A 13,526-nucleotide genomic window follows, 5' to 3' on the forward strand; every position below is an offset into this window, starting at 1 on the left:
TAAATTGCAGTTTTCTCATTGGAAACCATTATAAGTGTATGAAATTCATTATAGACTTTAAAATCTATTTTTAATTAGAGGAGTATATAATTGAGCTGACATCATGCTTTTTTTTTTTTTTCCTATGTGACATTGATACTAGAAACTTTGCAAAGTGAGGTGGACAAGAGAGGAAAAAACTCCTTTAAGTCCTCTGAACTGCTCCGTAGGTGTTCTAATTCTGTCTGTTTGTGTAGAACCAGGGGCAGGACTCCACGCAGGGTCCACCATGGCCCATTGCCAGGGCCCACCATTGCCAGGTGTTGGCTTAGCCACTCAGAAGTCACAGATTCTGATGCTGTTTCTCCTCCAGAAGTTCATTTGCTTTTTGAGCCTGTAGGTTTTCTCCTTTTATGAAGCAAGTGTAATAATTACAGGAAACCTCAGCTAGTGCTTTCATGCCAGGACACAAAGGATGGTTACAGTTGGAATAGGTGTTAGTGACCAGAGTCTTGCCCTTGGCTTTGCTTCTGCAGAAACCATGTGTCTCAGTCCCGAGAGAGGCTGGTGTCTGATAAGTCAGTGCATCCCAACTAACTCATCCTCCTTAAACTTGTTTTCAAGTTGAATTCAACCTAACTAAACATGCTTTCTAGATAGAAACAATTGATTTTACTCATTATGAGAAATATACTTGATGACTGGACTAGAATTTGACCTTGGCCCATGTGTGCGTTTTCCTAGGAGGGAAATCACTGTAAACCCAGATGCAGATGCAAAGGGTAACTCATTGACATAGAACAGAACAGAGAACTTGGAAGCTTTGTGACGTTGGTGAGGTCTTGATGTCACCAGGAGAGACAAGTTGCTCAAGGGCCTTCCTACCAGACTGGCCAGGAACCTTGGAATCATCTGGGGAAGTTTTTAAATAAGTTCAAGGATTCCAGTGGTGCATCCCACTTTATTCAAGTCTTGGGGAAAAGCAGGGGTTAGATCAGGCCAAATCTTATAACAATTAAGATTTATTTTCAAAAGTTCTGAATTACACCTAGACTTTTTCCCCATTTTATTATGAAAATTTTGAAACATACAGAAAAGTGAGAAAAACTGTAATGCCAACATACCTGCCACCCAGTTTCTACCACTGACATTTTATTACACTCCCAAATCTGTTTTCCATCCATCCATCCATCAATTCCAATCTGTTATTTTTATGCATTTCCAAGTAAGTTGCACATATTAGTACACAGATTTTTAGTATATACTTTGGCATGTTTTGGAGAAGGAAATGGCAACCCACTCTGGTACTCTTACCTGGAAAATCCCATGGACGGAGAAGCCTGATAGGCTACAGCCCATGGGGTAGAAAAGGGGGGTTGGACATGACTGAGCAACTTGACTTTCACTTTGACATGTTTAAACATCTACAGAAGTAGGCGTGAATATAATGAAGTCCCACGTACCCTCTCCCAGACCCACAGTTGTCAACATTTTGCTAGTTTTTTTTTTTATCTTTCCCTCACCCACACTTTTTCTTCAGTAGTTTAAGACAGACAACATTTTTTCCTCTTACAAATACATCTCTAACGTACAAATATTTAATACTTGACCACTTAAGAAAATTCTTTGTTACCTAGTCCTTGTCAGTTTGCTTTGGTTTTCTCAAAAGCAGTCTGTCTACATTTGCAGTCTTTGAATCAGGATCCAAATGTAAACTGTAAACTGCTGGTTGGATCAGGATCCAGAATTATATTCCAGGCAGGTAATTCTGGCAGAACGCCATCACAGGCAGTGCTGGGCCTTCTCTCTTCACCGCCTCAGGCAGCACATGACTGTGTCCCTTCGCGTGTGCTCCCAGGACTGGGCTGAGGACTTGGGCATTGGCAGACGGGTGCCTCTGATTCAAAGCTTCCATCATGCCGTTTCCTCAACATTCTGATCATTTCCTAGGTGCATTCATTAATTTGGACTTAGAGAACAGTGACTTTTCTAATGCAGCCCTTTCTTTGCATCTATTAATTGAAAAAACTTTTCCCATCAACTACTTGGTAACTCTGAATTTTTTTTTTTTAATTTGTGTTTTTTGTTGTTGACCACAAAGGCAGGACAAATGCTTGACTCCATCCCTTTCTTTAACCAGTTTCCGGAGTAACAGGTTGTTTCTCTAGCAGTATCCAAAGGTTGGTTTGTTGATACTTTAGTGGTAAAAACACACATAAACATAAAATTTACCACCTTAACCATTTTAAGTGTACAGTAGCATTAAGTACATTCACATTTTTGTGCATCAGATCTCTAGAGCTTTGTCGTCTTACAGAACTGGAGCTCTGTCCCCATTAAACAAGTCGCCAATCCTCCTTCCCCTAGCCCCTGGCAGCCACCACTCTACTCTGCCTCTGCATTTGACTGTTGTCGGCATCTTATGTAAGTGGAATCACACTGTTTTTTTGTGACTGGCTTATATAATGGAGTAGAATGTCATGTTGTAGTACATCTGTGTTGTAGTATGTGACAAAGATTTCCTTCCTTTTCAAGGCTGAATCCAAAGGTTTTTTATTATTTATCTTTTAAATGAACTCATGTATTTTTATACATGCACCGCGTTCCAGTCCATGTTAGTCATCGTTCTTTTGGCTCTCACACTGTCTCGTCTTTGGCCAGTGGGTGCCTCTTTGGCAGAACCCCTGAGGCCTGTTCACACAACTCAGGGTCCGAGAGCTTCCTCCCTTCCTGGGACAAGGTGCTCCAAGCTCATCTGATGTGTTTCCTGTCCCCGGCCTGAAATATAGCACATTTTTCTTCCATTTAATATCTAAATACTATATTATAGGCAGCAATATAGGCTTATGTTGGACTTTTTCCTAGTAGTAACTTATTAAAAAAAATAATGAAAGCACTGCACGAGTATAATAAGAATAAACTAATTGAAGTGGAGATATGAACTGTTGTTTGCTTTACATTTAAGAGGAGCCTGACCACCTCTGCACTAGTTAGAAACAGTGGCCACACGTCAGAATCGCTCTGAGAGTCTTAAAGAAAGTCTCAATTTGTTGGGTTCCCCACCAGCAGACTAGTTTTCCTGAACTCTGAAGCAGTGGCATGAAGTACCTAGATGATGCAAAACCCCCCGGGTGGTCCCAGGGTGCAGACAGAGTTGAGAATTCTCATCTATCAATGATATTGTAAATAAAATAAAATCAAAGTTACCCCCAAAAAGAAACCTGAACTCTGGAAATCCCCTTATCCCAGATTATATTAGGTTCCAGACTTTTCTGTGTAATCTGTCTTCTGCTATCATGATTGTGGGGACCTTTAACAATATAGGACTCATAAGTCACCCAGCATTGCACATGTCTAATGGACTCCTAATTGTGTTTCATAGGTTTGAACAAACACCAGCCTCAGGCTTATTAAGGACACGATCGGGTCAACATATTGCCGCCCTGAAAGGACATGATACTTTTGTCCAAGAAGAGGAAGTAGCGAAGCTGTCTGAAGTTTTCCTGGTCAGCAAACTGGACCAGAGGACAAAGGTTAATACTTTTTATTCTTTAAAATAAGTTTCAAATTGTACAAGTTAGTCATTTGAGAAAATAGTTAACATCCTTAACAATGATTAACATATTTGAAAAATGTAAATTGTAAGTGAGCTTTTGTGGTTGGTTGGATGAACTTTGATCTCAAACCTTTTGCATAGTGTTTTGTGTATACATTTCAGGTCCTTTCTTACAGAAGGTTAGTTAACTCAGGGCCTGTAGGTAACCTATTTAAACATACCTACCGCAACATTTGTCCAGGGAGCTCAGGAGCCTCTTGGAGAATTCTGGTTTTCTTTCTCTACACCATCCTTTAAACATACTGTGTGGTCATTTTTGTCAACTCAGCAAATATGTATTTGTCCACTTCTGTGGATTAGGCAGCAGCCCAGATCTATGAGGGGGAGAGAGAGAAATCCCATGCAGCCCCTTCTCTGGGGGATGGCAGAGTGGGTGTCTGCAGTGGGAACATGGCAGAGGGCTTAGACCCTCCAGAAGGGGAGCCAGGCATCTGGAGAAGCAAGGAGGGCAGACCTGATGTCTGAGGGAGCCAAGGAGCATGCGAAGGTGACCCTGAAAAGCCAGGCAGGATTTCAGCAGGCTCTGAGGGGGTGGGTGACGGACTTAGGGGCCAAAGAACAGGTCAAGAAAGTGCACACTTTCTCAGGAAACAGAGCCATTGTTGTGGCTGAGGAGCAGACTACACCTGGGGACAGGGAACAGAAGTTGTACAGGGTCTGGCCCGGCTCAGGAGAGGTGTTCATGGGTTCAGCAGAGTTTGAGAGCCACAGAGTCCCTTGAGCTGAGCTGCAGGAGGGGCCTCAGGGAATTTAGTCCCTGTGGACTGGGAGGGGGACAGCCAAGGATGCACCCAGCCGTGGTTCAGCGGGACAGTCGGGAGTGGACTGAGCACTTGCACAGGTAGAGCAGGTCATGCTGGAGCAGAGTCATGGAGCCAGTTCCCAGGGAGGTGCAGTGGGTGGGGCTGGAGGGCAGAAACTCAGGTCCAGAGCAGCCCATCTGGCTAGTGGATCTGATCCCTAACCAGGGATCCAGCTCAGGCCCAAGGCAGTGAGAGAATGGAGTCCCAAACACTGGGCCACCAGGGAATTCCCTCCAAGTATGTTTTCACCCTTACACATGCTTAACTCTCTATATAACATAGAGTTTTCTGGCTTTAATACTTCTTTATTTTGATTATGCACAAAGTTCAGGATTCCATAGGAGCCCCCTCTGGAGGCAGTCCTTGCCCCTCTGTCCCAAAGCCACAGCCTGTTTTGCAGCCCTGTCCAGAGCCTCTGTGTTGCCCTCCAGCCTTTCAGAGCACCTTCAGCCCTGCCCAACACCCCCTCCCCCAGTCCTCTAATTAGAAAAGAGTAGAAGGACTTTTTAAAAAGCATTTCACACATACACACATGGAGCGGCACAGTGAAGCCACCGACCCACGTCTGCGTGTGTGTTACCCCTGCACTCTGCAGTTCCCCACCCCTTCGCCCTCCCCTCTCTCCTCTGCTCCTGCCTCTGCTCCTACCCTTGCTCTTCTCTCTCTCCTCGTCTCCTTTCTCCCCATTCTCCTTCTGGAGTGGATTATTGCAGGTAGAGATACAGCCCCTGGGTGCCCCTCACAGATCCTGCCCTTTTCAAAGGTAACCTTGTGCACATCCTTCCTGAGCACATTTTCATTTTACTGTGCTGCATGTGACTCAGTAACCCTCAGTTTTGTCTTGTTTGTGGTATGGCATTGTCCGTGTAAATGTTCTTGAAGAAAGAACTGTGTTCTTTAGGAAGAACAGAACCATTGCTTTTTAGATTCTTTTTCATATCTGTTGATAAATGTAGATCCTAATAAGGATTTTGGTTTCAGGTTTTATTATCCATTGTATTTAGTTCTGTTTTGTAACAGCATTGTTCTCCATTCATACTCACTGCAGATACATCATATCTCAGTCACATCAAGGGCAAAATAAGCATTGGTCTACAGTATTGCCATTTACCATCTCCTTGTCTTTTTTTTTTAAGGTGATGTTTATATTAGAAAACATATTCCAAGTTCCAGACAACCAGTTCACTCATAATTTTTCAAATAATAACTCCATAATTAATAGGAAGAGGGGTGCCCAATTGATAGCTCATTAGTCAAATAACCTTCTACCTCCCCTAGTAGGTATTTTGTTCCTTTTTAAATCACCATCTAGTGACAACCATAAAAATTACCAATAAATAAATGACAAAACCCATCCTTATAAATAGAAGCAAGCAGGCAGTTTCTAAATAGGTTGTGACTGAAAAAAAGCACAGCCCTAAAGACTCAGCCACCTGAGTGACATGGGCAGGACAAGCCTGGCAGATGTGAGGACAGAATGCTTTTCTGGGCTGTAGGACCATGACAGTCACAAATCAGCACAGTCAAGTGTCTTTGAGTTGTTGTCCTGTATAGACCATATATATATTTAGTAAATAATACGGTTAAATATTTCTCTGTAGATAAAAATTTTTAAAGTAAGAGATTTTCAAAATTTAAGAAAGCTCTAGTAGAAATCATTTGATTAAGAGTCTAACGAAGCTGAGAAATATTTACTTTGATCTCTTGGGTAAATGGCTAATTAAACAGCCACATGTAAATGATGTTTACCTGTGGGTCCCTCGCCGTCAGCTGGAGTCAATCCCGTCTCTTGAGTAAATACATCATTAAAGCTGCCGAAACTCGGATTATGTCCCCCTGAGACTAGATAAGATCCACAGCACCCGCATAACCTATTAGGCAATTACATAATTGAGCTGCATGCTTTTAAATCAGGAAAATCTGTAATTACTCTATGTGGAAAAAAAAAAAAATGAGTTGGGTGCTTCATTAAAATACCAAGTACATTAATACTGCTTTTCTCCTAAGTGGTGCCTACTTCCACCCAGGGAAGCGTCCACAGGCAAAGCAGCCCAGCCCACCGGTGTCGTTCACAGAGCATGTGGAATCAGCCTTGGGAGTCCCCACCCCCTCCCTAAATGGTGACCTGGGGTGCCATCCTCCTCTCTTGACTACTCGTTCACTGGCTCGTGTGAATACGTCCCCTTTCTTCTCATTGCTACTTTGATACCGTCTCCTTCCTCTCCTATTACCCACATACAGCTTCAGTGATGACACTTGTACTTCCGTTTGGACACTGAACAATTACTTCTGGTCTGCAAGGTTCTTGAGGAAGGGTCAGTTAAATCTGTGTATGAGGGGAATAGCCATGCTGTCAACATCCCTGGTTTTTCATTCTCTTGCTCTTCTGTATCTGCATTAATAACATTGATTTCCATATGAAGGTTTTTTATTTTATTAAGTGTTTTCACATTCATTTTCTCTCTGTACCACCCATTGCAGAAACCGTATTCTTGTAGAGCTAACATATGTTTTCTTTTTCTGAAAAACATAGCAGGAAAAAAACAAACTTGAAATATTAAGGTAAACAGAAAGAAGACAAGACAACTGCCTGTTACCCAGCTCTCTGTATAGAACTTTGTTGACACTGAGATGTGTGGTCTTTAGTATATTGACCAACATGGGTTGTGCTGTGTGTGGATGGCCTCCGTGACCTGCCCCCACACCATGTCACAGGGAAACCTCCTTTCACACCATCACATGCTCTCCATCCTTTCTGACCGTTGCGCAGAGAGAGACCCCTGTGTGGCCCTTCCACTGTCTCTTTAACCAGGCTCCTGGTGTTGAACATTTTAAGTTGTTTTAAATTTCTTCTCTAGTGAAAAAGTTTCAAAGAATATTTGAGAGCTCAATTTTTTTACAGATTCTCATGCTGTTTCCTGAGAATGAGTTCCTAGATGTAGATCTCTTAGGTCAGAGATCTTAGGTCTGTGCATCTCCCAGGCTTCTGCTCTGCACTGCCAGAACTCACCCTGACAGGGTCATTGCTTACCAGGAATGGATGAAAATATCAGTTCTCTGCACTGTTTATGAAACCGGATACCATCAACCTTTTTTGAACACCAAATTTAGAAGTGCAGATGACAGCCAATTTTTTTGTGTGTTCATTTGACACAAATGCAGTGACAAATAGATTCAAGGGATTAGATCTTATAGGCAGAGTGCCTAAAGAACTATGGATGGAGGTTCGTGACGTTGTACAGGAGGCAGTGATCAATACCATCCCCAAGAAAAAGAAATGCAAAAAGGCAAAATGGTTGTCTGAGGAGGCCTTACAAATAGCTATGAAAATAAGAGAAGCAAAATGCAAAGGAGAAAAGGAAAGATATACCCATTTGAATGCAGAGTTCCAAAGAATAGCAAGGAGAGGTAAGAAAGCCTTCCTCAGCAATCAATGCAAAGAAATAGAGGAAAACAATAGATTGGGAAAGACTAGAGATCTCTTCAAGAAAATTAGAGATACCAAGGGAACTTTTCATGCAGAGATGAGCACAATAAAGGACAGAAATGGTATGAACCTAATAGAAGCAGAAGATACTAAGAAGAGGTGGCAAGACTACATAAAAGAACTATAAAAAAAAATCTTCACGACCCAGATAATCACAATGGTGTGATCACCAACCTAGAGCCAGACATCCTGGAATGTGAAGTCAAGTGGGCCTTAGGAAGCATAACTATGAACAAAGCTAGTGGAGGTGATGGAATTCCAGTTGAGCTATTTCAAATCCTGAAAGATGATGCTGTGAAAGTGCTGCACTCAATATGCCAGCAAATTTGGAAAACTCAGCAGTGGCCACAGGACTGGAAAAGGTTAGTTTTCATCCCAATCCCAAAGAAAGGCAATGCCAAAGAATGCTCAAACTACTATACAATTGCACTCATCTCACACGCTAGCAAAGTAATGCTCAAAATTCTCCAAGTCAGGCTTCAACAGTACTTAAACCGTGAACTTCCAGATGTTCAAGCTGGATTTAGAAAAGGAAGAGGAATCAGAGATCCAATTGCTAACATCCGTTGGATCATTGAAAAAGCAAGAGAGTTCCAAAAAAACATCTATTTCTGCTTTATTGACTATGTCAAAGCCTTTGTGTGGATCACAACAAACTGTGGGAAATTCTTCAAGAGATTGGTATACCAGACCACCCTACCTGCCTCCTGAGAAACCTGTATGCAGGTCAAGAAGCAACAATTAGAACTGGACATGGAACAACAGACTGGTTCCAAAGTGGGAAAGGAGTCCATCAAGGCTGTATATTGTCACCCTGCTTATTTAACTTATATGCAGAGTACATCATGAGAAATGCTGGGATGGATAAAGCACAAGCTGGCATCAAGATTGCCGGGAGAAATATCAATAACCTCAGATATGCAGATGACACCACCCATATGGCAGAAACCAAAGAGAAACTAAAGAGCTCATCACTCTTTAGTGATCTTTCATCATTTTGTTGATGAAAGTGAAAGAGGAGAGTGGAAAAGTTGGCTTAAAACTCAACATTCAGAAAACTAAGATCATGGCATCTGGTCCTATCTCTTCATAGCAAATAGATGGGGAAACAGTGGAAACAGTGACAAACTTTATTTTGGGGGGCTCCAAAATCACTGCAGATGGTGACTGCAGCCATGAAATTAAAAGACACTTGCTCCTTGGAAGAAAAGCTATGCCCAACCTAGACAGCATATTAAAAAGCAGACACATTACTTTGCCAACACAGGTCTATCTAGTCAAAGCTATGGTTTTTCCCATAGTCATGTATGGATGTGAGAGTTGGACTCTAAAGGAAGCTCAGCACTGAAGAATTGATGCTTTTGAACTGTGGTGTTGGAGAAGAGTCTTGAGAGTCCCTTGGATAGCTAGGAGATCCAACCAGTCCATCCTAAAGGATATTTATCAGTCCTAGGTGTTCATTGGAAGGACTGATGTTGAAGCTGAAACTCCAATACTTTGGCTACCTGATGCGAAGAGCTGACTCATTTGAAAAGACCCTGATGCTAGGAAAGATTGATAGTGGGAGGAGATGGGGATGACAGAGGATGAGATGGTTGGATGGCATCACTGACTCAATGGACATGAGTTTGAGTAAACTCTGGGAGTTGGTGATAGACGGGGAGGCCTGGCGTGCTATAGTCCATGCGGTCGCAAAGAGTTGGACACAACTGAGTGACTGAACTGAACTGACCTTTATATTACAACTGAGATCAAACTCTTTCCTCTCCCTGTTTGTTAGCCTTTTGTATTTTTTCTTTTATAAAATTTGCCAGTTCACGTTCTTTGTTCATTTTTCTATCAGGTTAGTCATATTTTTTCTTACTGACTTTTGAGAACTCTCTATATAAATTTTTTCTGTTTGCTATAATAGTTTGAGCAGTTTGATTTTCATCCCTCACTTTTCTTAATGGTGTTTGGATACAAGCCTCTTCCATTAATATCTTCATTTATCAATTTCTGCATTTGAATATCACAATTGCTAAGTTTGGGGATATAAATTTAGAGTTAGCCTAGGTGACTTTTAGGGTTCTAGACTTAGAAAGATCTGCATTTAAACTGAACTTTAAGAAAATCCTAGAGAAATCGAGGCAGTTAACTCTAGGTGTCCTGCTGAATGTAATTCATAGGATGGTTTATGTTCCATGAGATCTGAAATATGGAGATGTCTTCCTCACTCATCCTGCAGATAGTGTATACTTTGGCATTGAATTTCTAAGTGCTTTCTCCTGGCTCCTGGGAAGGTTAGAACAGTGAGGAACTAGTTTGTTGATATTGACTTAGGCTGCAGACTGCTGAAAACCATGAAACAGTATCCAGCCCCCCACCCCACCCCTCCTCACTGTACCAGACTGGCTCCAAATGTATGAGAGGAGAAAAAGCCTTTATTGCCTAACGGATCAGATGGAACCCAAGCATGGGCCATGCATAAACACCATCAGAAGGTCCATCTTTGGTGAATTTTTCAGATAGAAGGTCCCACTTTGCAGAGCCCTTCAGTCCCAGGTGGCACATGCATGGCAGCTTGCTCTGGGATTTGGTTCCTTTGCAAGTATGGGTTCATGTTGTCAGCGTCACTCTGCAAACTCCTTCCGTCTGGGGCCTTCTTAGAAATGCACCCTTTCAAAGATCTGCACACATCTTGAGTAGGTATCACAGGTGTTCTTTATGATTCTGCATAAGTTGTTTTTGACTGATCCTTTGAATGGACCTTCTGACCCATCCTTAGCTGAGGCTGACTTTTGTTTCTATCCCAACTTGTCATGATTCCTTCCCTGTGAGGGACTTATCTTGTGAATTCCTCTGCAGATGACCCACTGGGCAGATTTGCTGCCCTCTCTGTTGGCCTCATGGTCCAGCAGAATCAGATCAACCATTCTCATGCTGTGATTTGACCATCCATCAAAACCCGTATAGATATAAAGTACTTATCTCTGAGGAGTTACCTCTAGAATTATCTTTAATGTTCCTATCAAAAAGCTAAGAGAAATCCCAGAGATATGAGTATTAAGTAGTAACGATAAATGGGATAAAATATACAAAATAAATGAAACCTGTAGAATGCCCAACACTTACCATGGTAAAAATTTTAAAAAAGGGCTCCAGGTAGAGATGATGGCATTGGTGGTACTCTCACCAAGCTTACAAGGGGTTGTTAGAAAGATGTTTGTAGCTATAATACTTTAGTCTGTGTTCTTTTGAAGCCCAGGTGGAACCCAGTTGAAACAAAAGAAGTTCTTGTAGGAAAGGGACGTGTAAAACAGATAGCTTATGTGTCATCACCAGGGACTAGTGAGAAGTTGTCTGAGTCACTGACCATCCAGGACAGTCTCCTCTGTTTGCACATTGCACAGTAGAAAGTGTAGAAACCCTCAACAGGCTTTTAACAACTTTATTCTTAAACCATGGGTTCAGACAGTGGCTATTGTGAAGTCATGCTAAGAAATTATCACTTACAGCTATTGTATGAGGTAATACAAAGGTGCTTTAGGTGAAGTCGCTCAGTCGTGTCTGACTCTTTGCGACCCCATGCACTGTAACCTACCGGGCTCCTCTGTCCATGGGATCTTCCAGTCAAGAGTACTGGAGTGGGTTTCCATTTCCTTCTCCATGGCATCTTCCCGACCCAGGGGTTGAACCCAGGTCTCCTGCATTGTAGGCAGACGCTTTACCATCTGAGCCACCAGGTAAGTCTCATGATAATACAAATAAGAAATACATATTTGAGGCCCTGTCATAATGTTTGGATTATTTTAAATATCAGGAAAAGGAAATTACAGCTTTAACTGCAGAGACTAGGCCAATTCTTTTTGTTCATCTTCGGAAATGCTTTCCAAATAGCCAGGATTATTGGGTGCACAGAGGAGGCTCCCGCTCTCTACAGGAACAGATTCGATTAGATCAGGATGGGTGGAGATCTCGAAATGAGGGGAAAGCCAAAGGCAAGCACCTTGCTGGGATGTCCAGGCCAATAACAGTGGCCTTGGCCAAACTCACCAGGCTGAGTCGTTGAGCTTCCGCCTCAATGATTCTCCCTGTCAAAGCATCATGTCCTTTCACGATGACAAGCAAAGAGTAGAATCTTCCCCTTTGTTCATTTGACACTAACCTTGTTACCACTTCACGCTTGGATAGAAGATGGCCGGAGAGGCTGTGCCCAGCTCCCCTTCACATTCACTTGCAGGGTCTCAGGTCCATTCCCCACACGGTAGGTTTACTGCTGCCATCATGTCCCAGGGAGAGGTCGGCACCACTAAGCAGTCTTCCACTCCAAATGGGGGAGAGAGAGACATGTGCCTTGGCAGCCAGACGGTGACATTGTGTTGATTGTTCAGCTGTGGTCACCAGTGTATTTTTAATTCTTAAGAGAAGAATGCTGACCCAGATGTGAAGTGTCACAGCTATGAATCTATCCTGTTAATTGCCACATTTTCTCTATGTCTCACATTGGCTGTGATCAGATCTCCAACCACCTCCCTGCCCAGGACACTTGGAGTGGCACAGGTAAGACCGTTCTGTGCCTGGAGGAAGCAGACAGGCTGTGTGGCCACTGAGTTTCCTGAGCTCCCTGGCCGACTTGGTGGCAAAGTGCAGAGTGTCCGTATCCTTGACTGAAGGTTATGGTTTCCAGCGAGGTCAGGTCTCTCTTTGCTTCAGTGTACCCTCCTCAGCCCCTAAGTCCTTCCACAGTCCTCCTTTTGGAGAAAGTTCAGGGGTCATTTGAAGAATGAGGATACTGTAAGGTCACATTTTTCCAAATCTCCTCAAGCCAAACCAATTCTGTCTCACATGCCTGAAAGACAGAATTCAGGCCATGAGAGAATGGATCTGGGATGTACCACCTGGGTTAACAGAGTTAGTCATGGCTCACACACATCCTTCCCAAGTAAAAAGATACCACACTACAGTCCACAGAAAACATCTCCTTGTGAGTGTAAATTATCGTGAAGAATTAAATTATGCTGGAAAATAGCCTAGTGTTACTTTATCTTGAAGACATTTTCTTTTTTTAAATTTTATTTTTAAACTTTACATAATTGTATTAGTTTTGCCAAATATCAAAATGAATCCATCACAGGTATACATGTGCTCCCCATCCTGAACCCTCCTCCCTCCTCCCTCCCCATACCATCCCTCTGGGTCGTCCCAGTGCACTAGCCCCAAGCATCCAGTATCGTGCATTGAACCTGGACTGGCATCTCGTTTCATACATGATATTTTACATGTTTCAATGCCATTCTCCCAAATCTTCCCACCCTCTCCCTCTCCCACAGAGTCCATAAGACTGTTCCATACATCAGCATCACTTTTGCTGTCTCGTACACAGGGTTATTGTTGTCATCTTTCTAAATTCCATATATATGCGTTAGTATACTGTATTGGTGTTTTTCCTTCTGGCTTACTTCACTCTGTATAATAGGCTCCAGTTTCATCCACCTCATTAGAACTGATTCAAATGTATTCTTTTTAATGGCTGAGTAATACTCCAGCTTTCTTATCCATTCATCTGCTGATGGACATCTAGGTTGCTTCCATGTCCTGGCTATTATAAACAGTGCTGCAATGAACATTGGGGTACACGTGTCTCTTCTCCCTTCTGGTT

General features: G+C 42.6%; 1 protein-coding gene across 2 annotated transcripts in view; it reads left to right on the forward strand.

Annotated features, from left to right (window-relative positions):
- KIZ (kizuna centrosomal protein) overlaps positions 1-13,526 on the forward strand; it is a 93,758-nt gene that overhangs the window by 51,604 nt on the left and 28,628 nt on the right. For both annotated transcript variants that reach the window (XM_010836335.1, XM_010836334.1), the window contains one exon: positions 3,362-3,512. In XM_010836335.1, coding sequence (XP_010834637.1) covers positions 3,362-3,512 — 151 coding nt within the window. The remainder of the gene's footprint in view (positions 1-3,361; positions 3,513-13,526) is intronic.

This window comes from Bison bison, unplaced genomic scaffold, assembly GCF_000754665.1.
Source record: "Bison bison bison isolate TAMUID 2011002044 unplaced genomic scaffold, Bison_UMD1.0 scf7180017864063, whole genome shotgun sequence".
Taxonomy (NCBI): domain Eukaryota; kingdom Metazoa; phylum Chordata; class Mammalia; order Artiodactyla; family Bovidae; genus Bison; species Bison bison.